The sequence below is a fragment of the Perca flavescens genome, chromosome 1 (genome assembly GCF_004354835.1).
Source record: "Perca flavescens isolate YP-PL-M2 chromosome 1, PFLA_1.0, whole genome shotgun sequence".
Lineage (NCBI taxonomy): Eukaryota > Metazoa > Chordata > Actinopteri > Perciformes > Percidae > Perca > Perca flavescens.
Genome location: NC_041331.1, coordinates 30,299,390 through 30,326,459, shown reverse-complemented (window position 1 = coordinate 30,326,459; position 27,070 = coordinate 30,299,390). Strand labels below are relative to the sequence as shown.

At 39.6% G+C, this 27,070-nt stretch overlaps 3 protein-coding genes across 3 annotated transcripts; 2 read left to right on the top strand and 1 right to left on the bottom strand.

Moving 5' to 3' along the window:
* Positions 1-1,530: 1,530 nt before the first annotated feature.
* Positions 1,531-10,311, top strand: terfa (telomeric repeat binding factor a). The gene is made up of 13 exons (XM_028566842.1): positions 1,531-1,779; positions 2,486-2,581; positions 3,150-3,280; positions 3,610-3,696; positions 5,112-5,249; positions 5,529-5,650; positions 6,507-7,046; positions 7,813-7,932; positions 8,670-8,792; positions 8,883-9,017; positions 9,409-9,491; positions 9,591-9,637; positions 9,947-10,311. Exons 1-13 carry the CDS (start codon positions 1,614-1,616, stop codon positions 10,103-10,105), a joined length of 1,947 nt encoding a protein of 648 aa, XP_028422643.1. The 5' UTR covers positions 1,531-1,613; the 3' UTR covers positions 10,106-10,311.
* Positions 10,312-10,403: 92 nt separating this feature from the next.
* nip7 (NIP7 nucleolar pre-rRNA processing protein) lies at positions 10,404-16,861 on the bottom strand. Its single transcript, XM_028566865.1, has 5 exons — positions 16,663-16,861; positions 16,435-16,521; positions 16,203-16,341; positions 11,977-12,117; positions 10,404-10,834 (listed from the first exon to the last, which is right to left on the bottom strand). The coding sequence occupies exons 1-5, from the start codon at positions 16,716-16,718 to the stop codon at positions 10,715-10,717; spliced, it is 543 nt and encodes a 180-aa protein (XP_028422666.1). The 5' UTR covers positions 16,719-16,861; the 3' UTR covers positions 10,404-10,714.
* Positions 16,736-25,216, top strand: cdc42se2 (CDC42 small effector 2). The gene is made up of 5 exons (XM_028566985.1): positions 16,736-16,940; positions 18,897-19,140; positions 20,020-20,121; positions 20,217-20,295; positions 22,901-25,216. Exons 2-4 carry the CDS (start codon positions 19,087-19,089, stop codon positions 20,289-20,291), a joined length of 231 nt encoding a protein of 76 aa, XP_028422786.1. The 5' UTR covers positions 16,736-16,940; positions 18,897-19,086; the 3' UTR covers positions 20,292-20,295; positions 22,901-25,216.
* The last annotated feature ends 1,854 nt before the right edge of the window (positions 25,217-27,070 follow it).

Sequence of the window (27,070 nt, the reverse complement as noted above, 5' to 3'; positions counted from 1 at the left end):
ATAAAAATAGCTAATATCTAATATACACACACACACACACACATATATATATATATATATATATATATATATATATATATATATATATATATATATATATATATATATATATCTGTACAGATAATAAAATATGAACTAAAAGGAATAACTGAGGGATTCCTTGTAGGGGACTGTGTGCCCTGTAATGTCAACATACCTGCCTTCCTGTCCAAAAAAGAGCACAACTGTCTTTTCCAGAGGTCTGGGAGGCGCAGTCTATTGCAAGACTTAAGAGTCTATGTTGAGCGACTCATTTGAAGTGTAAAGCAGCACAAGATATTCAGTACAGTAATCCCTCTTTCAGTCACAGGTAGCATCAACCAACTTTACACTGTAGCCTGTTCCTCGGTTAACTACCAAAATGGGTCCTACAACCAACATTTCATAATATTTTAATAGTTGTATATGAATGGGTGGGTCTTTTACTTTTCATAATTTAAGTACACTTCATGGAAAATTCTTACATACTTTTACTTAAGTAAGGTTTTGAATGCAGGACTTTTAGTGGAGTATTTTGTGTGGTAATAGTACTCTACTAGTAAAGGATCTGAATGCTTCTTCCACCAATGGCTATAGCTTACCTTGCCTGTTCACATGCCCTTCTAAGAAAATCAGTAACACAATACTGTACATATTTATTACAAGTGTACAGTTATGGTCATAATGGTCACAATTTGCACAACCCTTTATAAAGATTTGACTGTATCCTGACGATACACCCTTTTATGTGTGGCAGTATTATGTTTTCTGTTGGTGTGAAATTCGCTAATGAACTCAGAAAAGAAGAATTAGTAACTCTCAGCAAAGCCAAAGACGGTTTAGGATCTTTGGCAAAGCATTTGATCAAATTTTGTCTTCTTCAGTTGGATTGGCAGATCCTGATTGGACTTAATTTCACATTTGATCCTAAACCTAAAATTATTGGTTGTATATTCAACGCTTATGAACGGTTACACTTGTGTCACCCTTATCCTATGGATGTAATATAAGACATTCATGGTGGCGCCACTTGGATTGAAGAACTCTGGAATAATGATAAGGGTAGATTATTTCAAAATTCAAAAGTCTGACAAATTAAGAAGAAAATAGAGGTAAATATAAGAAAGAAGGAAGGAGATTAGAAAATACAGGACTTTATGCTAGGCTACTTTATATTTAATGCAAAAGACAGTGACAGCTAAATGTGAGATTTGTAATTGTAGGGAAACTGTTGAACATGCACTAATAGTTTGTAGAAAGGAAGAGATTGAAGGACAGGGTGGTAGATTTGGGAAGGGAGTGGAGCATTAAAGGACTGTTAGAGAAAAAATACAGGTTGAACAGGCTTTATTTAATGATTTAAATGAAACGGGTTTAATATTCTGAATATAATATGATTTGTTTTCTTCCTTTTTATTGATGGTTTAAAGTCCTGGTATTACACACTCCGGTACAGTAGGTGGCGACACGCACCTTTAAACGTTAGTTTGTAGCCCGCCAATAAACTAAAGAAGAATAAGGAAAAGAAGAGCCTTCTTTCGCTCAGCAACCGCCCATTGCCCGCCTCCTACCTGCTTCCGTTGACAACAACATCAATGGTGGACAACATGGCGGCAAAAAAGATTGTAAACAGCTACCAAACTAATGATGTCGAACGTATTGTCAACCGCTGGATATTTGATTATTATTTTTCTCTGGGGCTAGAGCGGTTTAAAAACGAGCAATACAAGGACTTCTGTGGCATTAGAGATGTCCTTGAGAGTAAGTAACGTTAACAAACTGCCTCACAAACTAACTTTAGCTAGCTAGCTAGCTAGTTAAGAGTTAACGTTAAGTTAGTTTAGTTAACGTTAGCTAGCTCATTGTGTCCGACCAATATATCGCTTGTCCAATATATCGCTTGTCGACAGTCCTTAAAGGTCTTGCTAGCCAAGTTTGAATTGTGTAAGTGTTTTCAAACAGTCTTTTTTTGTTTTGTAAATAAAGGAATTTAGGAAGTGGACCAGCTAGTTAGTTTTCCAAATATGCGTCTGTTTAATCGCCCCATCCCGTTAAAAAATTAGCGCACAAGCTAGCCGCTTCCCTTTCTATGGACCAAAAAGTGTAGGAGAGACCGACAGTCATGTCCAGTCAGTGCGTTTAGTATTTTCAAAGGGGAGACTACCGGGTCCGGAAGATGTAACGTTACATCTGGTTCTCACAAACATTAGTACTAGCTATACTATATGGCCTATATTCCAAATGTATAGCTACCTTGTCCTGACCATACAACTAAAGCATGAACATAATTTCAAATGATGTTATTATTTCCCTCCTGTATCTCCACTTGACCTTATATTAATACATGTATTTAAATGAAGACTGTAGAGTGCAGAGCCTGCTGAGTGTGAATGATTTACTTATATTTGAACATGTAGCTAGCCAGCTGTTTTGGGGAATGACAGACGTATTCATTGTCTTGTTACAGGTGTCTTGGTCCGTCCTTTGGAGGACACCGATGTTATAAAAACAAAGATTCGAATATTGCAGTTTCTCTCCCGGATAAATGATGGTGAAAAAATTGGTAAGACCAACATTATACATTCATCACGATGGCACAAATCAGTAAGTTTGTCAAAACTGTGTATTGTTGGGTATTTAATGTAGTTGCATCTATGTGTACAATTTTCTATTTGTAGTAGACATTAACATAAGCTCCAGGCAAAAATGCAGAAGTGCAATATTTGCTTGCCTACCAGTGAATAAAATACCCTTTAGGGTGACTCTGTCACAATTAGATGCATTTTCAATACAGCATGGCCGTGCCTAATACTATTGGAAACTCAGAATAAAACAGTAGAGATATTCTTTACCCATTTTGAGTTGCTTCACACAATACAAAACCACATTTGGGGACAAATAGGAGATATCAGCTTAGCACAACCACCACAGCACTGCATTGTTATACAGATTTTAAACAAAATGTCTGGCCACTTGATTCACCACCTGTATTGAACTCTCATACTGAAATGGTAAAGTGTACCGTTACAACTTGAACTGTAAAACCGAATTTCCCTGAACATACATCCCATCCTACTTGCATGTTGTGAACCAAACACCACAGTGAAATATGGCTTTGTCTTTGCCTACAGACTTGTACTTTGAGGCTGACCAGTCAGTAACTCCTCTGGAGTCAGCCTTAAGGGTGCTGAAAGAAATAAGCCAGGAATTCAGTATACCACAGCAGGATTTAGAGAATGTATGCGCTTCAATTAAAGACATGGTGAGTGTTTTTTGTTTTTATGGTATAATGTGTGACACAAGGGCATTCAAATACATGTCAATCAAAAAGCTTAAGTAATGTGTGTGTGTGTGTGTGTGTGTGTGTGTGTGTGTGTGTGTGTGTGTGTGTGTGTGTGTGTGTGTGTGTGTGTGTGTGTGTGTGTGTGTGTGTGTGTGTGTGTGTGTGTGTGTGTGTGTGTGTGTGTGTGCACCCGCTCACGCCACCTGCCTGCCTAATAAAGGAAGAAGCTAGACTTGTTTAAAGATTCTTGCTTTCACAAAGTTTAGATTTGATTTAACAAATTATTATTTATTTTTTTCTGTCCTTAGATGGTGTGGATTCTCATTAACAACAATGAGTTTGACAAAGCAAACAAAGTGCTGAACAAACACTTTCCCAAACCAATGGTTGGCAAGGTGAGTTCATTAAAGTGATGGTTCGGAGTAATTTCACCTTAGGGTCCTTTGCACCATGACCTCGAGCCAAACACCCCCCCAGAAGCTTTTTTTCACCTGGGTCGAACATTGGGAGAGTTAGCTTAGAGTAGCGTTATCAGCTGAATAGCTTAGCGCAGGGGCTAATGGATCCGAAGTGTCTCTTAACATTACCCCACTAATAATGCCCGAAATGATACCAAACGTCTACAGTAGTACAAATAGGTTATGCACTCATAAAACGATGGATTGTAAAGTTTGTAGGTACACCAGAAGTGTATGTAAATAACACTTGCCTGCTGGCTTCTGCTCTCTGCTGTTGTTGCTGCTGTAAGACGAGTGCTTAGGGACGTCTACAAATTACAACACCAAAAAGAGATGCAACAAAAATATTTATTAATTTAACTTATTTTTTAAAGTAAGTGCTGTAGAATAACTAGCAAGAGACAAGTTATAATTGAGGTAAGTTTGGAGACATTACCTTATTTAATCATTAAATTAATAAATATTTTTTTTGCATCTCTTTTCGGTGTTGTAATTTGTAGACGGCCCTAAGCACTCTTACTGCCCGGTAGGAGCAGCAGCAGAGAGCAGAAGCCAGCAGGCAAGTGTTATTTACATAAACTTCTGGTGTACTTACAAACTTTACAATCCATCGTTTTATGAGTGCATAACCTATTTGTACTAGTGTAGAAGTTTGGTATCATTTCGGGCATTATTAGTGGGGTAATGTTAAGAGACACTTCGGATCCATTAGCCCCTGCGCTAAGCTATTCATTTCTGTGAGTCAAATCAGCATTTAACTTTCTCTTCTCTTGGTTACTGCATTCACATGGTCATTAGTTGCATTGTTATAGAAAAGTTGCAGTGTCCGTTATGTTACATATTGTTTAATGTTAAAGTATACATGCTTCTGTTTAGTCTTTAGCAGTCTCTAAAAACCTCTACCTACTGTACCTAATCTTGTTTCTGAAACTGTTCAGTCAAGTGTGGAGACTTTGGCACACTGCACATACAGTACAGTGAAATAAGGTGCTAGTGCCAACAGTTGTTCTTGTAACACATCTTCAGTGATGGGATGACAAACTCGACACAACACGTTTCAGCTTGTTTGTTTTCTTGGTTGTTTGATGATGATGTGTGTGAAACCAATAACCAGAATAAAATATAAAATACGCTATTATTATATATATTTTTGTTATTAGTTGTGAACCAGCAGAGTTAGCTGGTTTCCATTTTCTATCACACATTAAAGTGTTTTTATATAGTGTAGACATTTAAGGCCATAATTTGCCTTTTTACATTAAATCATTTTCAATTTGACTTGCATGTCTACATGAAAATGGTTGTGCGCATGGCATGTGTGTCACATTTCTGAATGTCTGTGTTCTCTGTAGAAAGCTATATTTACGAGTCTCATCAAAAAGAAGAGTAAAATGCATGAAGTCGAGCAAATCAGCTTCCCACGGTTCAAGAAGGAGATGTTGGCCTTTTGCCAGAGTCTCTGCCCATTAAATGTTCCCTTTCTCCACAAGGTATGTTGCATTACACACAAGATAAAAGCTCACTGCATTGAAACAAGGTTTCTTTATGTTGATGAGATATTTCGGCTACAACTGGCCAATACTGATTGAATATTGAAAATGTGATTGTCATGTGTTGACACATGAGTTCAATAAGAAAGCCTTACCTGTGATGACCCACACAGCCAATGTTCAGCCAATCCACAGATACAACGCTGTTGATTGGTTGGTGAAGTAAATGTCTTTTAAACTTATTTTGTGTTTTTGATTTGCGTATGTACTGTATAACAGGCTGCAACACAGCTTATTGATGAAAAACTCGCGGAGCAAAACAAGGAAGCTGAACCTGATGAGCAAGATAAAGCAGGCCCGTCTGTCACTCCACATATAAACCTTATCCCCTTTGGACCATGGTAGGCTCTCTTGTTACTTTTCAGTTCATTTCAAACAAGCTCATAATTTCTTCTAAAATGCAAAATAGCCAAAGCGTTATGGTCTCTGTTAAGTCAAGTAACATCATATGGCGCACTCTACCCCTCTCATTATTTTTTTTTGTTAAAGATTATTTTTTTTGGCATTTTAGGCCTTTATTTGCATAGGACAGCTTAGACTTGAAAGGGGAGAGAGAGAGAGAGAGGGGGAAAGACATGCAGCAAAGGGCCGCAGCTTGGAGTCGAACGCACGGCCGCTGCGTCGAGGAGTAAACCTTTGTATATGGGCGCCCGCTCTACCAGGTGAGCTAACCAGGCGCCCATATCCCTCTCATTATTGGGCTGCACAACAGCAGGAACACAAGAGACACTTTACAGTTTGAACATCTGACACAAAGATTCCCATTGTGTTCTGTGTCTCCCCCCCCTCTGCTTTGTGCCAGATGGTGAAAAACACATCATCTGGATGACAGCAGATTTTTATTTATTTTAAATAGGCCCATCTCTGAGTCTATCTGCTATTATTGGGAAGGATTAGAGGAAACAGTGCAGTCACCCAATAATAAGCTTTACTAATACCCACAATTAGAAGCTGTGCTAACCACATTTAGAACCATATCCAAGCACGGTATTTGGTTTAAAAACATTTATCGGTACTCCAGTTTCAACTGGTGTGGGGTAATAATTTTTTTTAGGGCTTCAGGCCAGAATGTTTCAAGTACAATGTTATGGGAACCTTTCCTATTTTAAGCTAATTTGTCAACTGGGGACTCTTTTTATTCTCTGGCCTAAATACCCTGTTCAACCTCTCTTTACTTGTCTCTGTCTTATCTGCCAGTAAACATACAATAATCCAGAGGGCCAGGCTGGAGGCAGCCTACAATGCTTTGGCTGCAGGTTCAGATGAGAGAACATTTGCTGAGCTGGAGGAAGAAGTGGAGGAAGAGGAGCTGGCAAGAAAAGAAGCTCTCTGCCTGCGACTCTCTCCTAGTCCCGAGACAGTCGCCGATCGAGACTCAGAGCAGGATGGGCTATTTCAGAGAGACTCAGGCAGCCCCATGGAGGCTTCCCCAGCAGACCAACCACCACACACAGACGCTGGTCCTCAAACACAGACAGGTTCGCTCTCAAAGACCCCCTCAGTGCTGAGGAACAGGAGGCTTTACACTGTGGCCCGACTGGTGGTTGAGCCGGACAGCCAGGGGAGCTCGCAGTGCACAACGGCTTTACAGGAAGTGGAGACCGATGTCCGTACAGAAGAGCCATCACAGTCACTGGCTATACCCAGTAGAAAAGACTCGCAGAGCCCATTAACAGACAATGAGGTTACCATACCTGTGCGGAAGTGCCCCAGACGAACCAACAAAATTAGCAGCAGGTACACAATTTTTCTTTTTTTTTTTAAACTGCGGTTTTTAGAAGTCACTTTTTACAAGGTGATCATAGAATACTTAGGGGATGCTCTGATCAATCCAATGTCAGTCAGAATACCATTACAGATATTTATTCTGTTATGGAGGGATTTGGTCTGTGACCTCTACTTTCACACATTTTAAGAAATGGTCATTATACAAGATAATAAATAATTTCTCAAAGTGTGTTTTAACTGTCCAAAAATGCTCCATCTCCATCACAATAAGTCGAGGTGATGGTTTTGACTGTAGTGGTGCCATAAGATGCGGGCAAGCAGTAGCAGTAGTTTTAAGCTACTATCTATCACCTGAGCAATGGAGACCTGTCTGAGCACGCTACAAGCTAACAGAGTTTTTTTTAATAGCGCACGGTGTAACTGAGTGCAACTACATGTCCTGATACAGAGCATTAATAAATAACTAGTAGGATAAAGGAATTCTTTCATATTTTGTAACAGCAGCTCATACATGTTTAAAAAGAGGAATTAAGTCACCAGTATCAGATCAGTGCGACTCTCACAACATTATATTGCTTTTCTGTATTTTTCCTAAATAAAAAAAAAAAGAAATAATTTTTCAATGCAGATTCTGATGATACACATCTCCATCTCCATGAATGAAAATGTTTTTTTAAACCTGGCGTTGTATAGCACATTTCGTCATGAGTAGGCTGCTTGTGGTTCTCCATTGTTCAGAGTGTACAGCACTAAAACGGCTTGTTTTGTCACGAAGAGCCTCTACTCGTCCGACAGAGTTGTCAACAGAGAGTGACGAGGACCCCCCTGGCTCTGTGGAGAACGGGGAGATCTCTGCGGGAAAACGCCATAACCAGTCCAACAGTTCACTCAGCGGGTAAGTCCAAATGTACAGTATAACCCCACATAGGGCTGCCATTTAGGTTGTTAACATGTTGTAATGTTTATCCGTGTTAGTGAGAACACAGGGCTCTAAGGATAGCGGTGACGGTCTGTCGTAAAAACGACTTGGGTCAGTTATGAGTTTAAGGAATAACATGGACCTCTACCGGCCACTAATGGGTCTTTTAATTAGCTGTTTTCAACCACAGAAGCTTTTCCAAAGACCTGGAAAACTTTTTACAGTTTTCCTGCTTTTTGACCTCAAAAACCTAGGCTCACTTTGAAAATAATTTCAAAACCAAAAGTTCCAGGAATTGTGAAACCAGAGGAATTAAATTAAAGTCCCTTTTTGCACATTCTTGTTTGCGTTTCCCCCCCACATTGGAAAAACTGTAAAAAGTTTGCTCTTTTGCTTTAACAAAAGTAATCTGAACTGGATGATCTAGTATTAAGAGGTCATCTACGCCAAAGTTTATGGTTAAAGACGGCCTCCAGTTTAGGCTGGGATCTGGGGACATCAAGTAGACATTGGCTAGCAGACGTGACAGGTTTTTTTTAAATTGGGGAGCTTAAAGCGTCACTATTGTTGTTTTAGTAAGCTAGCTGGTTGTGGTTCACATTTGATTCCACTACATGGAAGCTATAAGGAAATGTAATACTCTTTACATCTCTAAAAGTCCACATCTTTTTTCCTGGACAATGCTTGACTGAGTCTGACCTCTCATCATGCAGAAACTCCACCAAGTCAAAAGAGTCCTCATCAGACAGTAAGGAAGACCCACAGGAGTCACTGGCTCCCTGCAAAACCCCAGTGCGGAAACCTCGTAAACAACTGGCCAGCAAACCTCTCAGCAAGCAAGTCCTAATACAACATTCATCTGATGTCACAATGTTGATTTATGATTCAGTGACTGACATTTGATCAACGTTGATGTATTTATGCAGGGATCCAGATGTCGTCTGTATCGCAGATTCATTGGACAGCTCCCCCAATCTGCTCCCTCCTCACCCTGTCCCTCAAACGAGCTCCACTCCTCATAAGAACTCTGCTCAAGCTCAAGGGCCTTCCAATTCCAAATGGTTAGTAAATATTACACCAGCTGCTTTATCTCCGAATGGATTGAATGACCTGTTGTGAATGAGTTCTAGCATAACCTACAACAATAAAAAGTATTTTAAAAGTTCCCCGGAAGATAATTCCGTATGAATTTGGGTGTCTAAAAGTCACGCAAAAAGTTACACGTTTTGATGACTTAACAATAAAACTTGTTCTACTGAAAAGAGATCAACTAATTTAAAAAAATTCCATACAAACTTCACTACTACTGGCACCAAAATGTCAACCAGTATATTTAAATAACCGCGCCAAAATGATTATAGATGCAGCCTATTTTTTTTTGGCAGCTGTTTATCAATTACCATCATGAATAAGGGTGCCAAGTGTGAGAAGAAACTCTGTCCTTGTTCACAGGAAACGGCTGTTTAAAGAGGCTAAAGAAACTAAGGAAACATGGAGCGATGAAGAGTCATGTGTCCCCTCCAGAAAGAAAAACGGTAATATTTTCATCAAATATCTGCTTCTCATTAATCCTGTGTAAATCTAGTTGTGAAAATCTTGTTTATATGGTGATACATCTTTGTTTTCCCCCAAAGCATCGCACAATGAGAGCACCATTTCCAATTCAGGCAACAAGAAGAGGGTAAGCATAGCAAAACTTGGTTTTAACACTCAAGTCAAAATAAGTTAATGTGCTGCTGAGAAGTAGCGACATTCACAAGGTATATTGTAGGAATATCAAACCTGAAAGACAATCTTTCAGCAAACTTATGTAAAAAGGATGACAGATTTGGTCGCTTCTTGCGTTCAAAAAGTTAATTTGCTGAAGCCTGCGACTTCCAGATATCGGACTGTCCAGCAGCTGATGAAAGCACCACACAGGCAGACTTCTCAATACATCGGTCAAAAATAAAACCAAGCTCTGTAACCGTATGTTCCCGTTGTGTTGCAGAAGTGGAGTGAGAGTGAGACAATGAAGTTGAAAGAAGGCGTCAAAAGGTTTGGAGAAGGCAACTGGAGTAAGATAATGTCCTATTACTCCTTCAATGACCGGACCAATGTCAACCTGAAGGACAGATGGAGAACACTGAAGAAGGCAAACCAGGTCTGAGTGGACAAGTGATGGATGGACAATATACAATGGCCCGTTTCCCACGTCCACACTTCTTTCCGAACGGTTTCTAAAAGCAAATTTTTTTTATGGGTTATTCCTATTGTTCAGCACAATATTTTTCTCCTGTTTATCATGTTTCAAGATATTGTACAATTTAAGTTCATGCCACCTCTTTCAATAAATTTTCAGGGTTTAATTTGTAAGATTAGCAGTCTTTGTTATATATAAAAATGTGTGTCTGACATGCATTTTCACTGCAACCCTATTTACAATAGCAAGCTTGCAAAGACAAAAATACAGACATTAAGGATTTTATTTGAAAGATGACATTTACAAAAGAAAAAAACAATTCCTTTTATGCAGGTGATATCAGAAAACTCAGTGACTAGGGAATCCTGAGATGTATCTTAGTGGTATCCCACGGTCAGTCCAGAAGTCTTTGTTTCAGTCCCTAGACTGTGCATTGGAAATATGGGACAGGTGTAACATCTATTCAAGGGGATCCAACCCCTTCTGGGTTACAAGATGTTCTGGGTGGGAATTTCAGTGAATGTTACTGGGTATAAAAAAGGAAGGAGCCTTTGACAGTCCAGCTGGTGATCATGTTTATGTTAATGTGTCTTCATTCCTAATGAACTCTCCTACGTCGGCCTGGTGGAACACTACAATGGACATGGGGTCCACTCGCCGACACTCCTGGGTAGACTTGGCTGCCACTCCGAAACCCTGAGAATTGAGACAAATAACTAGTTCAGAAATTCCCTTGGTGAACAAGGAAAGTGATCAAAATCAGTTTGCATTTAATACATAAAAGGTATGTGTAGATAAATTCAATTCAGGAGTTCTGCATTGTTGTGAAGAAATCAAATTGAGGGCAGCATTTTAACATCACAGTGCAGCGTATGCTCTTATGTGAAGCTTGTTAACAATCTTGTGCATTACAGCACTAGTGGCCCCAGCAGAAAAAAAAAAAAAACTTTTTCAGGAAACTATTTTAAAGATACTTTTGTAAAAAATCAAAATAACTTTAGAGATCTTCATTGTAAAAGGGTTTAAACAATGTTTTCCATGCTTGTTCAATGAACCATAAACCATGAACATGCACCTGTTGAACGGTTGAAAAAACAAGAACCGCTTGCAGGTGGTAGGCAACTAAGGTCACAGTTATAAGAAAATTAGGAAAGCAAAGAGACCTTTCTACTGACTCCTAAAAACACCATAAGAAAGACGCCCAGGGTCCCGGCTAATCTGCGTGAATGTGCCTTGTGCAAGGAGACATGAGGACGGAGACCCGACCCGAGCCCGACGGTACCTGACTGGCCGGGATATTTAGAAATGATGTTCGGATTAGGCTCGGTCACATCAGATAAGGCATTTGTTGTAAAATGGTGCTACGGCTCCTTTTAAGAGAGTTTAGTGTGTGTGGGGGGGTAAGTGGGCAGAAGAGAGAGAGAGGGGAAGCTGACGTGTAGATGCGACCAGAGCAGAGTTGGAATAAGTTTAAGTTTTGTACACAGTGTGTGCGGTGTCCGTAATAAACCACTGACTGAAAGCCAAGTTCATTAATTTGCTCACCAGAAACGGGAATTTAACTCTGACGTTATTCATTTTATAACGTCGGCCCTGGAGGTAACGAGTCTCCCCTGGTTTTCTAACCACGGTCGGCAACATGACATCATGACTTTGCGTAAACCTACACAGCACTTTCCTAAAGCCAGGTGGCGTGTTATCTGTACGTATTTTGAGCTATCCAACGTGTAGGTCTACGCTGTATATTGGAAACGGTTACCAACCTTGCCTTTAACAGTGCACTGTAAGTGCCGTCCTCAAACAAGTGAGCAATTCAGCATCATAGTTACAAAACCTACCAGGGGCACATCCGTCATGGAGTAGACCACAACTCCCTGGTACTGCATGGTGTTCTCGGTGATTCTCCCAAGCCCAGACTTCAGCACATGGTTCCCGTAGAGGAAAGACTGCTCTGCTCCAGGTTTCACCCACACCTTGAACTAGAAGACATGACAGAAAAAGTTATTGAAATTAATAGCATTTGTTATTATTCCTACATGCATTAGTATACTTAACTTAATCTTACTGACAGAGATACAATGTTTTAACAATTTATCAAAACCAAAAATATAACTAATATTGCAATGCAAGGTTGAATTTATCGGTGCAAATGCAAAGCAGCATAGAGAGAGCAGCAATATAACTTAATTTATATTAAGTTATCAAATTGTTAATTATCCTAGAAGCAAAACAATCTTCATGTTGACTTAATATCAAAAAATCGAATTTATGGCAGCTTTAAAATATCCAAATAATTGATAATTAATTGATTGCTGGATGAATGAGCTCAGGAGACTGCATATGCAGGTGCAAACATCAGGAAGCCGTCTCATAAACCAGGATTAAGTTATCTGGTATATAAAACCTGGAATCAGCTCTTTTTACTTCAGTCAGTTAATGTTTAATATTTCTGGGTTTTAGTCGACAAAGTTATATTATTTTGCTTAAACAATCTTGCCTCATGAGGACTAGAGTGCGGATCAGACCACATTTTTCTGTCTGAGCCCGGCCCGCGTCCGACAGAGCAGTAACCGAACCCGGCCCAAGCCCGACAGCCATTAAGATTATGTCCGAGCCAGACAGTTAAAATCTCGTTTTTTCCTCATACTAATGACAAATACGTTTGTTTGTGAGGAAAGCCCGCTTTTATTAAGCAACTGTAGGAAGGCATTCGGAAATGTCAACAGATGAGCACATCAGCGCACACGGGGCAACAAGCGCACGTTAACAGTGGCGCGCACCTACATAATAAGCTTTTTAAAATTTTAAATGTTCAATGCCTTATCGCATTGATGTGACTGAGCCCGAACATCATTTCTAAATATCGATCTGAAAGTCCCGACGGGCTCAGTTCGGGTATCCATCCTCTAATGGGGACCCCAGCGCATGTGTCTGTCTTGGCAACCTAGTTACAGTAACTGTATCTTTGGTAAACGCTGATGTGCTTTTAGACCTGAGAGCTTCACATGAGCGACTGCAATTTTAAATCGTGGCCAATCATAACAAACCACATAAATAAAGGGGAGCCATTGTTAATGTTATTGGTGATACCTGTGCTTTTACTACCGTCACAATTCTCAACGCCTGCTGTGAAAAAAAAAGCCTATTAGTATGCAGCTACTGTTCGGTCATATGGCTTAAAAACCAGCAAGTCAGATACCACCTGCACACACCTGACCTAACAGCCCCTGGCATCTACTTGGCATTAACCGCCAAATGAGTGGCATGTCGCATATTCGGCAGTAGTTACCTACTAGTATAATGTTATGGCATGAACTACCAGTTTAACCCCGACACCTGCGGCAGCGTCGGAGCCCCCAGGTCGACTTTACTGTCTTTAAGATGCTGTAGGGGGCTGGGTGTTATATGAAACTAGAAGGCCTAAGGCATCCATGTGTCGACCATGTTATGCTAGCTTCTCAAGAAGGGGGCTAAATAACACTCCTAAGTTAGGCTAATCTTTGGCAAGGGAAAAACTAGCATGGCCATTTTCATAGGGGTCCCTTGACCTCTCACCTCAAGATATCTCAATGCAAACTGGTTCTACGGGTACCCACGAGTTTACCCTTTACAGACATGCCCACGGCATGCTCCCATGCAGCTTGGGGCAAAAACCATGAAGTTCTTTGCATACAGTAAACTTTTTTTTTTATTTATATTTTTTTACATATTCTAAAATGTTGTATTTGAATATTTCTGCAAACTGGGGTCCCTAAACAAAAAGTCTTGAAATTGCATAAAGTGGGTACGATTGGTAAGCTGAGACTCTTGTGGATTCAATGTAGAAATGGTCCGAAACCGATATTGGACCATCTCTACACTGAATCTGTATCGGCTCCGATACTGCCTAAAACGCTGGTATCAGGAAGTACTGGAGTTTATGCACCGATCCGATACCACGTAATAAAGCCTTAAAGAAAATCTACATTAAAGTAGTTTATTTATGTTCTTTTTCCGTTATAACTGACTGTCAAACTGGATAAAAAAAAGAAAGTTCTGTGGCATTCATGGTTTGTGTTTGTTCATGTTTCACAAAGAGTTTAACCTGAGCCAGACAGACAACAAAGATAGAAATCATATCACATCCATACAGGGATCGTAGTATACAGTTGTTAAAACATAATAAATATATGACACGCTGGTATCGGATCGGTACTCGGTATCGGCCGATACGCAAGTTCAGGTATCGGAATCGGGAAGCAAAAAAATGGTATCTGACCATCTCTAATTCAATGAGCCCAATTGTATTCATGTGTGATGATGTTAGTCCACACAGTAGCCATTTGATTTTAGCACCAAACCAAAACACAAGGATTATTACAGATTTATGAGTAGAAAACCTTGACACAGTGCTGAGCTGCATCTGAAAATTATTACTGGATTCCCAGCTTTCGGATGATGTATACCACTTCTATGTGGCATCTATTGTGCACCTACCATCACCCCCTAAAGATCCTCTGTCCCTCCCCAAAAAAAAGACACAAATGGGTCTATGTGGGTCTCAGAGATTTAACACAGTGCAAGTGATGGGCCATATTTTATGTGGCACACAACAGAGGCATGATGCGTCAGTAAAGATCAGTATATACAGGTGGACAGTGGCATCTGTGGTAGAACACATACTCAGATCTTATACTTGCGTGAAAATAGTAATGCCACAGGTTTTAAGGCTCTGACGCACCAACCTGACGGCCGAAGAAAAGGCAGTCCGACTGACTGCCTCCCCGAGTTGGTCAAAAAAGTGCCTTGGAGCACATCGAAGCGACCGACTTGAGCGTACGCTAGGCGGCGCTAATCTGTATTGTCGGCCAAAAAATTTAAACCGCCAGCTGATTGGACGAACGCGTCACGTGGGTCTGGTTGCTCACAGATTTCATAATGGTGGCTCGTTCGGAATACAATCTCATATTTTACGAAGATAGTTCACCGAAACGCGTTTCTGAAAACATTTTAAGCGAGAAATAGAATATAGAATTGAAATGGAATCGAACTTCATTTCAGATCGATTTTGAGAGGCGTTAGTCAGGCTTATCCCGCTCGTCATTTCCGGGTTAGCGCTCCACCATTCTGCCCGCCTTCCCGATTCAATGTAAAAGGTGTAGACACATATAGCCGACGGCCGACCATTGACAGAAAACCCGTCGATGTGACCAAAAAGACAAGAGGAGACGAGACGTAATACATCTCTATAACAGCAGGCCGCGCTAATCTGTAATGTCGCCCAAGAAATGAAAACCGGCAGCTGATTGGACGAACGCGTCACATGGGTTTGTTTTCTCTGGAAATTCAAAGCCAGACTGTCATGGCGGCCGTTCAGAATACGATCTCCTATTGTACTAAAATCGTTCACTGAAACATGTTTCTGAAAACATTTTAAGCGAGAAATAGGCCGTGCAGTTGCTGAATCTGTCTTTATTTCAGCTCAACAAAAGGTCAGTTTAGAAGATTTTCATCAGATTTTGAGAGACTGTAGTCACCTCATTCCGCTCGTCATTTCCGGGTGAGTCCCGACGGCCCTGCCACCAACCGACCATGTCAGGTCGGCCAAAATGAACGCAGAAAGCCCCTCAGACGGACAACGGCACGGGACACACCAAACAGATTTGAGTCACTGAACTCGCCAGACTGTCCCACGGCCGATAATCAGCCTGGTGTGTCAGCGCCTTAAAATCGGCCAAAATGAAGGCCGACGGCTCCTCCGGTTGACGACGGCACGGAACACACAGAACAGACTTGAGTCACTGACCTCGCCAGACTGTCCGATGGCTGATAATCGGGTTGGTGTGCCAGGGCCTTTAGGTGGCCAGTCTTTAGCCACTTGTGATCTGCACTCCAGAGTGCACACAGATTTTCAGAGACTGAAGCTTTAGTACGTATCCCATCACAAAATATTTGTATTGCCTCACTTCCTCTAACTTCTCCTCACTGCATCTCTAACTCCATCCTCCATTGGTAGCAGCTAAGGAGAGGAGGCGAATGATGAAAGCAAAGATACCAAAAATAAAAACTAAGCACCCATACTCACCTTTGCATAGGGCGCCAGGAAATCCAGAGCTGTGATGTGCAGGCGGAATTTAATTGTCTTTGTGAACTTTCCAAAACATGTTCCCACTGACACGAGCTTGTCCCGGGAAATGTTTGTGGCCAACTTAAGAATTTTTTCACTGTGGGCAGTAAACGAGGATACATGAATTTCTGAATGATTAAGAAGCATCGATAGATGCCCGAACGAGTATGTTAATTTTTCATTGATTTACCTCATGTAGTACACACGGTCATTGTGTAACCTAAAACAGTAGGAACCATCAGGTCGGTCCACCAGCAGTTTTATGTTTTCACCGATGCTGTTGAGGGAGAAAAAGCATGGCTCAGAGGCTCTTACACACACACACACGTAGGCTAGCAAGGATGCTAACGTTACCATTTTTTGGTAACGTTATAACTTGTGTCTTAAATAGGCATGCAGCAACGTCTACGTCACTTACTATTTCGACAGCTTCTCAAACATTATTTTCGTCTCTTCGTCTGTTAGTGGCCTCATCTTGGCTATTTGAAAGCAACTTTTATCAGCGAATAACGTTAGTTGTATCTCCTCTGTGCGAAACGTGAAAACGTGGGTCAACACGGAAGCCGTCACACTTTACAGCGGAAGTCGGGTAAGGCAACCAGGGAGCGTAGTTCCTGGTTGGTTTTTTTTTTTTTTTGCATTCTTTAGCTTTCAGTCGATCTTACGATTTTACTCCGGCAAACCGGTCGCCATCTGGTAAGTGTATTTACTACACTAAACTATAACTATTAGTAACAGGGTCCTTATATAGCTGGTAAATAGTTAGGTGAGTATTCATTTGTTTTACATCTCGTTTTTGTTGAACATAGAAGTCACACCTTCGAAAACGGGCTCAGTTAGCCTGGTTAGCTAGCTAGCTGTCAGTGGAAAAAAACACGAACCTGCTGCTTTTAGCGAGCTAGTTATGGTTAGCCTGTGAGCTAACTGTGTTAGCAGCTGATCATGCTAACGCTGGTTGGCTGCAGGCAACGACCCCGCTCTAACGTTACTGAATCTATTCAGTTCAAATCTGGGACACAGAGATGCCGTCAGTAACCACACTGAATCTCATTCCAGTTGTGATTTTAGCTCGGACTCGCCGTGTGAAGAGGAGAGTCTTTGCCGCAGCGGTGACAAGTTAACGTTGCATAACGTCCAGATGTTTGTAAATACAGATTGCGTTCTTGTGATCCAAGACTAGAGGCAGAATATCTGATTATTTTAAGGATTTCAACAGTCATTAAGAACCTCTGCAATCACTCTTTGGCACCTGATAAAATAATTCACCTCCACGGATTGCACTGTAACCGCTCGATGCAATGTGTAATGTCAGCCAGATGCAAATAAGGAAATCTACTTTGTCAGCGAGCTGTTTGCATTTGGCAGATCATTTGATCCTCCTGCCTGACAGCAATAATGGCTGAAATAAATGCCTGATCCTGTTTTTCAGATGCTGCCAATTCAAGTTATAACGTTACACAGCAAAACGGCTATATCCACTGACCTGAGATATATCTGATCCTGCTGGTGTTCAATCATACTTAAAACTAAAAATACTGAAAAAATAACTCCAATGCCCTTTGTTCCTGATAAACTAAGAATTGAAGTTTGGGACAGCCTTGACATTCAATTGTATCTTGTTCTTTCACAGTTTCACTCTCATCATAACACATATGACACAAGTGTCATCTGAGTCACCATTTGGAGATCCTGTATTCCTAAAAGCAATCGTTTCTTATGATGTAGGATATGTAGGACCTATGCAACATAAAATGTTAAGTAGTAACCGCATAGGCATTTTCAGTCGTTTTTTCCGTTGATGCTGCAAATTTTCTTTTCTACGTTGTCTTGTCTGTCCAGTTAACAGAAGCCTCTCGATTGCTTATGCTCCAGAGGGCTATTAATTAAAATTACACCTTATTATGGCTGTAGTGCTGATAACAGCATGATGAACACTGAAGCATAGTTTAATCAGTAACCATGAAAGCCAAAGGTCATAATCAAATAATAATAATAATAATAATAATAATAATAAGTTATACATATTGATGACCTGGACGTGTTTTTAATAGTAGGTTACTGCTCAGGATCGGTATGCGTTGACCCAATTTCTTACATTTTGAGGTTTCACCTTTATAACTTTAAAGAGAATAGCTTTTCATGTTGTACAATTTAGTACTCTGTATGAGAAAGTCAGAATGTCTGTATGCGGTAAATGGGTGTAACAGCAATGTTGAAATGCAAATGATTTCATTTGAAGAGCTATATGTACACCAATGTCCCTGCCTCTAGGTGTGACCTCATAATCTGTGGGTCTTGCCAGAAGAGAAACCTGCTCAAGTGAAGGAAGTGGACCGTTAGGCACAAAACTGGCTACTAGGCTAAATCAAGTGGCTTCAACCCCATCACATGCATCTATTTTTCACTTCTTAAAAATGCTATTAAGTGTTAAACAACAACTTTCATTCAGGAAAATCAGACCTGTGCCTAACAGAAGGTGTCCGCAAATTGCTAATCCCAATCTATAGTTGCTTGACAGACAAAAACAAAAGTGTAGACATTATAGATAACCTTGACAGTAATGACTAATTTGTCATAGTGTTTCAGCATTCAGTGGGGAAAAAAAACGTAATTAATTTTTTTCTTTTTTCTACACCTTTCACTTGTTGACAGGAGCGTGCTGCCCTGTGTTGGGAGAACAATTCTTGTGCCAACGGTTTACCCCGGAGAGACCATTGGTCTGTGTCTGTCATCAGTTTCCGGCGTGCGTTTGTGGCTCTGGTATCACTGAACAGGAAGACAGACGCACAGAGACGTCTGCACTGAGAGAGGAAACTGCTGCGGGTTCTTCGTCGGCCTCAGAATGACTGAGTTCTGGGTTTGTTTCAGCTGCTGCATTGCAGAGCAGCCACAACCTGTGAGTACGAAATCAACCCGGAAGATATTTAATATAAGTCAATAAACAGTATTCTCTCCTGGCCCTTCAGTTTTACTCCGGCTGGGAAAGTAGTGAACATTCACCATTGTCAGATAACGTTTCTTTAAGAACATTGTGGTTGTGTCATGCCTGAAATATATATCACATCCTCTTTTTGTTACAGATTAAATAAGAAAGTGGTAGCGCCTCCAGCTAGCCGCCACCCCCCCATAAGGTTTATTCATGTGACAACTAGTTATTGTGCCTCATTGTAGTCGGCCAGTCTGTCTGCTAACAGATAAGATAAAAGGAATCATGAATGTCAACATGTGTCTCCGTTTAAGCTTAAAGAAAGTTTGAGAATGTACACAGGAGAGGGATGAGCGGGCAAGGGCTGCACCATATGAGAAAAATGTGCTATACACGATAACATTGTTGAATATCGCGATAACGATACAAATAACCAGATATCAAGGTGTTCTCAGTTCTGCATTTCTGCTGCTTCCAGTATTCTTCTAAAATACAACAGCTTGCTTGTTGAATTTGAAACAGATAACATGAAATAATTTCTAACTTTCTTTTACTGAACAAAATTAAACATAAAAGGCAGCAGTAAAAACAAAAAGAAGAGTATTTTGCTGATATTATTTATGATCATTTTGATATATTATGATTATGATATATTTTCTTTCAACTAACACAAAAAAAAACGTTATATTGTGCCGCCCTAGAGCAGGCTCTGTTTCGGCCGGTGGTTTCCCCTTTGCTCCATCCTCACTGGGTTGTAATATTAGCTTAAATATATTTAAGTCTATTTATTTGAGTGGCCTTTTAGGTTTAAACAAAAAAAAAGTTTAATTTTATGGTACTTATTTACAGAAACGGCGGCGACGGATCGATCGCTCCATGATCGGGGAGCCAACAAACTTTGTTCACACCACACATGTAGGCTCGGGGGACATGGGCCATGGATTGGCATCTGTAGGTTTTTCCTTATCTTTACAGAATACTCATCCAACAGATTAAAGCAAACCCAAGTTTTCAGTCAACTAACGTTTACACCTTGGTCTTTGTAGGTGGACCTTGTTCAGGCCCAGATGAAATCTAAAGGGGGCTACGTGCATGGAGGTTCTGAAGGTTCTCAGTTGTAACAAGGTAAGAGATCCTCTACTTAGTGGAACTGATCATTCAGCCGCAGAGCTTTCACTACCCCAAAGCCTTACAAGCCCAGCTTAGACTTGTTTTATGCAAATGGCTACTTTGTTTTGAAACCTACAAATTTAACATTTAAAATGAATGCAAAAATGGGATGTTCCAATCTATTTCCCTGAAATTGTACCTCCATACGATTTAAAGAAGAGAAAAGATTGATTTGATTGATATTTTACAGAGCAATGCAGCATTCATGGTAAACACTGATAAACAACATGCAGTATGTGAGAGGTTTAATTCCAAAGAACTAGTTCCTCTGTCTTCCACGCTTTAATCATCCAGGTCACACTAGTGTATAAATTAGAGATGCACCGATTACAACTTTCTAGGCCGATTCCGATTTTCTTTGAGTTAGGCCAGCCGATACCGATTTTAGCCGATTCCGATTTCATTTTTTCTAACCACTTTACAGCACACACAAATATTTATTTTCTATCTTTTCTTTAATAGAACATTTGACATTTTGCATAGAACATATTTTGAACAGATAATGGATCTATAAAATAGAACTATATAAATTACTCCTGGTGTGGGAAATTCACACACATCTAAAGTACAATGTTAAAACATTTCCTTCTTTTCACATCCAATACCCAACTTAATATAATAAATATAGCCTTGCAGTATAAAGATATTTCTCAAAACACACACGCAGGCCTGTTTGAACGTCAACAGTAACGTTACCTGAAAACATAAACGTCACCACTCATTTTACACACAGTTTAGCAACAAACTAAACACTGGGGGAAGATTACTATGTTTTTAATGTAGGTTTTGAGCTGTATGCATCCCCACTAACCTGGAAAGCGTTTTAAACAGTAACGTAAATACAGCGTGTCGGAGGAATACAGCGTCTTTTTTTTCTTTTTCTTTTTTTAATACAGCGTCTCTTGCAGCCGGACGTCAGAGGCAGAGGGACAGTCACCGCAGCATTCGCTAATGTTAGCTTCTTGTCTCATCTGGGGTCTGATCAACAGTACATTCATCAAAGTCAGGGTGCCCAATAGCCTAGAAATCTAGACGCACCCTAGCAGCAGCAAATTTAATTTACAGCCAGGGGGGTCTAGGCACTCTCCGTTGGTTTGCAATCTGGAAAAACCAAACTCTAGTCAGGCCAATCACATCGTGTATAGAGTCGGTGGGCGGGGCTTAAATGGCTGCTGCTGCTGGGAACAGCGGTCTTCTGGAAGACTTGGAGTTCAGCTTTTCTTTGAGAAAAGAACAAAGAACGGCACAGAAATCATTCTTAAAAAAGGAAGATGCGTTCGGAGTTTTGCCGACCGGATACGGCAAAAGTTTAATCTATCAACTAGCTCCGCTACCTTCTTCGTTGCTCTGCCTGGTTGTAGCGCTATAGCGTATAATTACGACTTTATGACATTTCATAAACAGCTGATTGAGCGGCGGTGCGCTGATCTTGCGCGATGTTAATCATGCGGCGCCCAGGTGCATTTGACCGGCATAAAATCGGCATTATGTCAGACTGACTTGACGGTCACCGGTCACAGCCGAGCACGTGAAAATCGTCCAATTCCGGTCACTGAACGGTCAATCGGTGCATCTCTAGTATAAATCCTTTTTTTTTTATTATTATTATTTTTTGGGGCTTTTCCGCCTTTTATTTTTGACAGGACAGCTAGGTGAGAAAGTTGAGAGAGAGGAGGAAGACATGCAGGAAATTGTCACAGTTCAGATTCAAGGCATAAACCTCTCACTATACAGTATGTGCGCCTGCTCTACCCACTGAGCCAACCCAGCCATGTAGTGTATAAATCTTAACCAAAAATATAGTTTAAGCCTTCAGCGTCTAGCTTTAACACTTTTGTTATTGATGAGAAAGACACCAATATGGGAATTTGAAGACGTCTCAAGTTACCATCTACAACCAAAAGACCCTGATTTGACTCTTTTCATAACAAATGATGGCAAATCATGCTTACACACAGCAGCAAGCTTGTCTTATTTGGCTTTGAAAGGGAACTGGTGAAATGTAGCCTAGAAATCTAGACTCACCCTAGCGGCAGCAAATGTAATTCGATGTGGGTCTGGCTTGTGAGGCTTGGTGAAATCCCCCACAGCGCATACTGTACTGTATATAGAGTCATGTGTTATTAAGGAACATTCAACCCTTCCTCCATGAAGGAATGAATGTCCTTGTTTCTTTTGATTATCTTTTGTTGTGCAGATAACCACTTTCATTTTTCTTGTGGCATTCCTTTGTACTCGCCTCAGGCAACTGGTTAACTGTTAATGTTGCACCCTGCGTTGTTTTTAAACTGGATGTTGCCATGGTTACTTTCACTCATTATTTTTGCCCCCCATTCTTTGGGTGCCTAAAGAGTTCCAGCATCACAATATCAAACATTTTTGTGTGGAAAAGTCAGTGGAAAGAGCCAGAGTCAGCCTTTTCACTCTCAAAAAGTGACCCCTCCCCCCTTCCCACAAACTTTGTCCAAACAAGCTAAGATTTGATGGTACAGTAGTGTAATTTGGCCTGTCAGTAGCATTTAAGATCCTAACATTTGTTCCACTCTTTTCCCCCTCTCAGCCCTTCACAGTCTTGTGGAAACTACTGTTGTTGATATGAGGAAGCGTTTTCAAAAAGCAGTTCTGTCTGTATCGGACACAGGACCAAAAGATGAAACTACTGCTTTTCCATAATGTTGTATATATTTTTTTATTTTTTTCATTTTTTTTTTTTTTTTTTTTTTTTTTAATGAAAGCACTGCTATCCATTTGCTGCCATACTGTTGCACTGTAAAGAGTAACTGTTAAGAATAGATAAGAGGGTTTAGAAAGCTCATAATCTCAGTCAGACGTATGCTTGTGTGTATGCATGAGGAAAATATTTTCAAAAATATTTGCGGTTGTAGCCCATTTGGATGCCTGTATTTATTTTCTGATTTGTAAATGGACCTCATGGTGGCTGGGCCACGCTGGAGATTTGGAGCATTCAGTTTCCTTCTTTATTATCAGAGGTTTATCAAAGGACAGGTAGAGGTAGCGAGGCAAAAAGCTATATGTTCATTGTCTTATTCTGAGAAATACTCATCTTCCGAGTTGCTTTCAGGGTTGAAGATTGCTGTCTTGTAATAAACTTGAATGAGTAGAGTACACTGGATCATACATTGTACACTCACACTTGCTAGGGAATTTTGCATTGATTTCAACAGTTTTTTTGTTGTTTTTTTTATACACATTTAGATTAAACCATATATAATTTTAATAAACTATAAACTTCCTAATCTGCCTTCTGAAGTCATGTTTATTTGTTTTACCAGTGACGTTTCACGCTGCAAATACTGAGCGTAGTGGTTCCAAGACGATTCATAGTTTTCTGTCTTTTCTTCTTTTTCCAAGGCTTGTGTACCAGCAGTAGACCAAGAATTAAACTTGGAAGTAACCAAATCACACTGCAAACAGCGCCACAAATGTGGGTCAGGGTTGATACAGCCAGCAGTATTCTCAAACCTGTAGTAAATCTACTGTTTGAACATTTCTTTTTTTGGTTTGTTGTACTGCTGTGCTGCCTTTCCCCTCACACAGTTTGTGTTACACACTGTTCCTTGTCATGACATCTCTTGACATAAAAATAATCTTTCTTGTCATTTATTTGGCTGATACACTCAAAATCCTGTCAGAAAGGTATCTTGTCCCTCCAGAGGTCTTAGTAGTTTTGCGTTTCTTTTGAAAACTCGAATGCCGCAGCTCCTTAAAGCTGCCAGATGCTACTAAATCTGGCACTCAACCTAATGCGACTCACCTTTGTAGCAGTGTTTGTGATCAGGTTGCTTCAGTGTTAAAAGATGTTTTCATGTGATGTTAACATTATTTTGTCCAAACCATTTAAAATGACAAAAAGTGATATCTCCTTTGTCAAGGGTATATCATTTTCTATAAAGGTTTCCTCTCTTAGGGGAAAGTAAATAAGTGCAGCTCATATTGGCTGATTACGTTGGTTGTCAGTTGTGTTAGGGATCAGACTAGAGTTAAGATTCTCCCTTTTTATTGACCGGCTGGTACACTTTCGGCCCTCAGTATTGCCATTATTGTTCATCATGTACACACTGCTCATCGCTACTCACAGTCATTATAAATGAAAAGTGTCGACCAAACCCGCCAGGCCTGGATCTATTAATACATGTGATTATTTGTCCTCCATGTACATCATATGATAACAACAGAATGTGGTTCTTTTATTAAGTCAAGCGAAAGTCTGTGTAAATTGTTGTTAAATAAGTGCTATTGTCCTACTATTTATGATAAAAGAATGATATATTTGGTGTTGGTACCAGGCAACATGAATGCTGGATGGATATTCTCACATATGTAATATATTGTCATTTACAGCCTTAAAACTGCTGGTAACCACTTTCCCAACACAGATTTAATATTGTGATTCATCAGGCTAAAATATTGTCACATAGCTCATCTGTCCCTCTTTAAATGTTTCTGTAGTAATTCCTGTGTGAAAAGAGATCCAAAAATGCGTAGACTAGTTTGTGTTTTCCAGCTCTGTGCTGAACGCTGCAGTATGCAGTATATTATCTGACCAGCAGGCTGTGCTAGTGGACTGGTTGAATGTGACTTTAAAAATTGTTGGGATTATTATGATGACACTGTAAATACTTAACATGAAAGTAAAGGATCCATGGTTTATATATGTATTCAGGGTCATACATATATTTTAGGTTACTTTTCTTTATAACATAACTGGGAAGGCAGAGAGTTGGAGCAGTGTTTTTTTTTTGTTGTCTTTCCTCAGGGACTGCCTGATATGTAGTTCCCACTTTAAGGGAAGTTCATCTGTCTTTCTTCTGCATTTTTCAGAATAATGACAAATAAATGTTAAATGTTGATGTTTGACCGACTGTGTGTTCCATGATTTTACTTCAGGCAAAACCCCACATCTATGGGGTGATAAAGGGTATGGTTGAGCTCAAGAATAAAAATAATAATAATAACAGCTTTATTTATCCAGCACCTTTCAAAACAGTGTTACAAAGTGCTTTACAAAAAATACAAAGTAATATACCCCCACCCCATGAAAAACATCAAATACACACAAAAGAGAGAGAAACACATAATAATAATAATAATAATAATAATAATAATAATAATAATAGATATGATTATAAATGTACTCATTCTGCAGAATAATGGCTCCTTTTTTTTAAAGATGGTTAAGTCAATTTGTAAGCATCATTGTAGCTGGTTGAGGTGGAGCTTTTTAAAACTACAGTTTGGTAGTTTCTTCCAGTGGTTCATAACCTATGGCTCTGGCCGCCTTCAAAGAGTCAAAAGATAAATTTGAGGGGTTGTGAGATGATTGATTGGAGATGAAAAAAGATAAAACAAAGTTCTGTTGTTTTTTTTTCTAACTTTTTCTCGTTTTTTGTTAAATGATGGAACATCTGACCTCCACGGGCCTAAGACAGTTATTTAAATGACGAGAAGTTAAGAGTGGACATGTCTCTTTGGTGCAACAGCTAACTACTCCAAGACATCGGAAACATGGCCAAGGGCCCGAACCAGTCAGGTTCTTTGTAGAGGGTCAAAATCAAAATGGTTGGGAACCACTGGTTTAATATTGACAACATGTTAGGAATATTATAAATTTATGTGAAAAATTTAGTAAAGGCCAAATAAATATATATATATATATATATATATATATATATATATATATATATATATATATATATATATATATTCCCTCTGAAATATAGTGGATTCAAAGTAGAAAACATAAGAAAGAAATACTACTAAATAATAGTACAGTACAAGAACCTTAACATTGTACTTAAGTGCTCTAACTATGTAAATGTACTTAGTTACTTTCCACCACTGTAAATAACTTTATTGGTAATTCTTGATGTAGGTGACAATGTCAGGTCTTTTTTTTAAAAACATTAACCATTGTGTTGTTTTTCAATGTTTTTGTTGCTTTTTTTTTTTCCTAAGTTTTTGATCCTTTTTTCGACATTTTTGTCACTTTTACATTTACGTTACGTTTACGCTTTTTTCCCACTACTACCAACTCATACAATGAGTTTTACCCTTATTCCTGGAATTCATGGACACTTAAACCTAATTTTTTGAGTTTAAAAAGCAGAGATATGCTATAAAATTGAATAAAACACCCACGATTCAATAAAAGTAGTCCACTGATAATTCATTTTACTTGACAAGAGCGTTAAATGGAACCATCCATGTTAAGTTTTGGCAATTTGGTTGAAAGAAACCCAAATTTCTGATATAGACATTTTTTTGAAAATGGGTCAAATTTGACCCAAAGACAACAGGAGGGTTAAATCATGCTGAGAAGGAAGAGCACATTATTTTTCATAATTACAAATGACAGGCTGGTGTGCCACTTTCAAGGCCAGACATGAAGACACTGACACTTCAAAGTAACAGAGTCCTTATTAGTGATATTGTTTACACCTGTGCTGATCTGTCTATAACAAGATGGCTACCATGAAAAAAGCCTGTAAAGTGACCAAGCACAAATAACTAGTGTGACAATCTACAGTACTGTATATTCCAGTTATAATCAATAAAGTAAGGCTATTTTTATATGGTGCTGCACACTAAAGAGATTCGATTTTAGTAGACATTATTGTTACAGAACTTGGAAATATGAGTTATATTTTGACTTGTGGCTATTTATTAGTACTACACATGTGTTTACAGTCATAAGGTGAGTCTGACAACA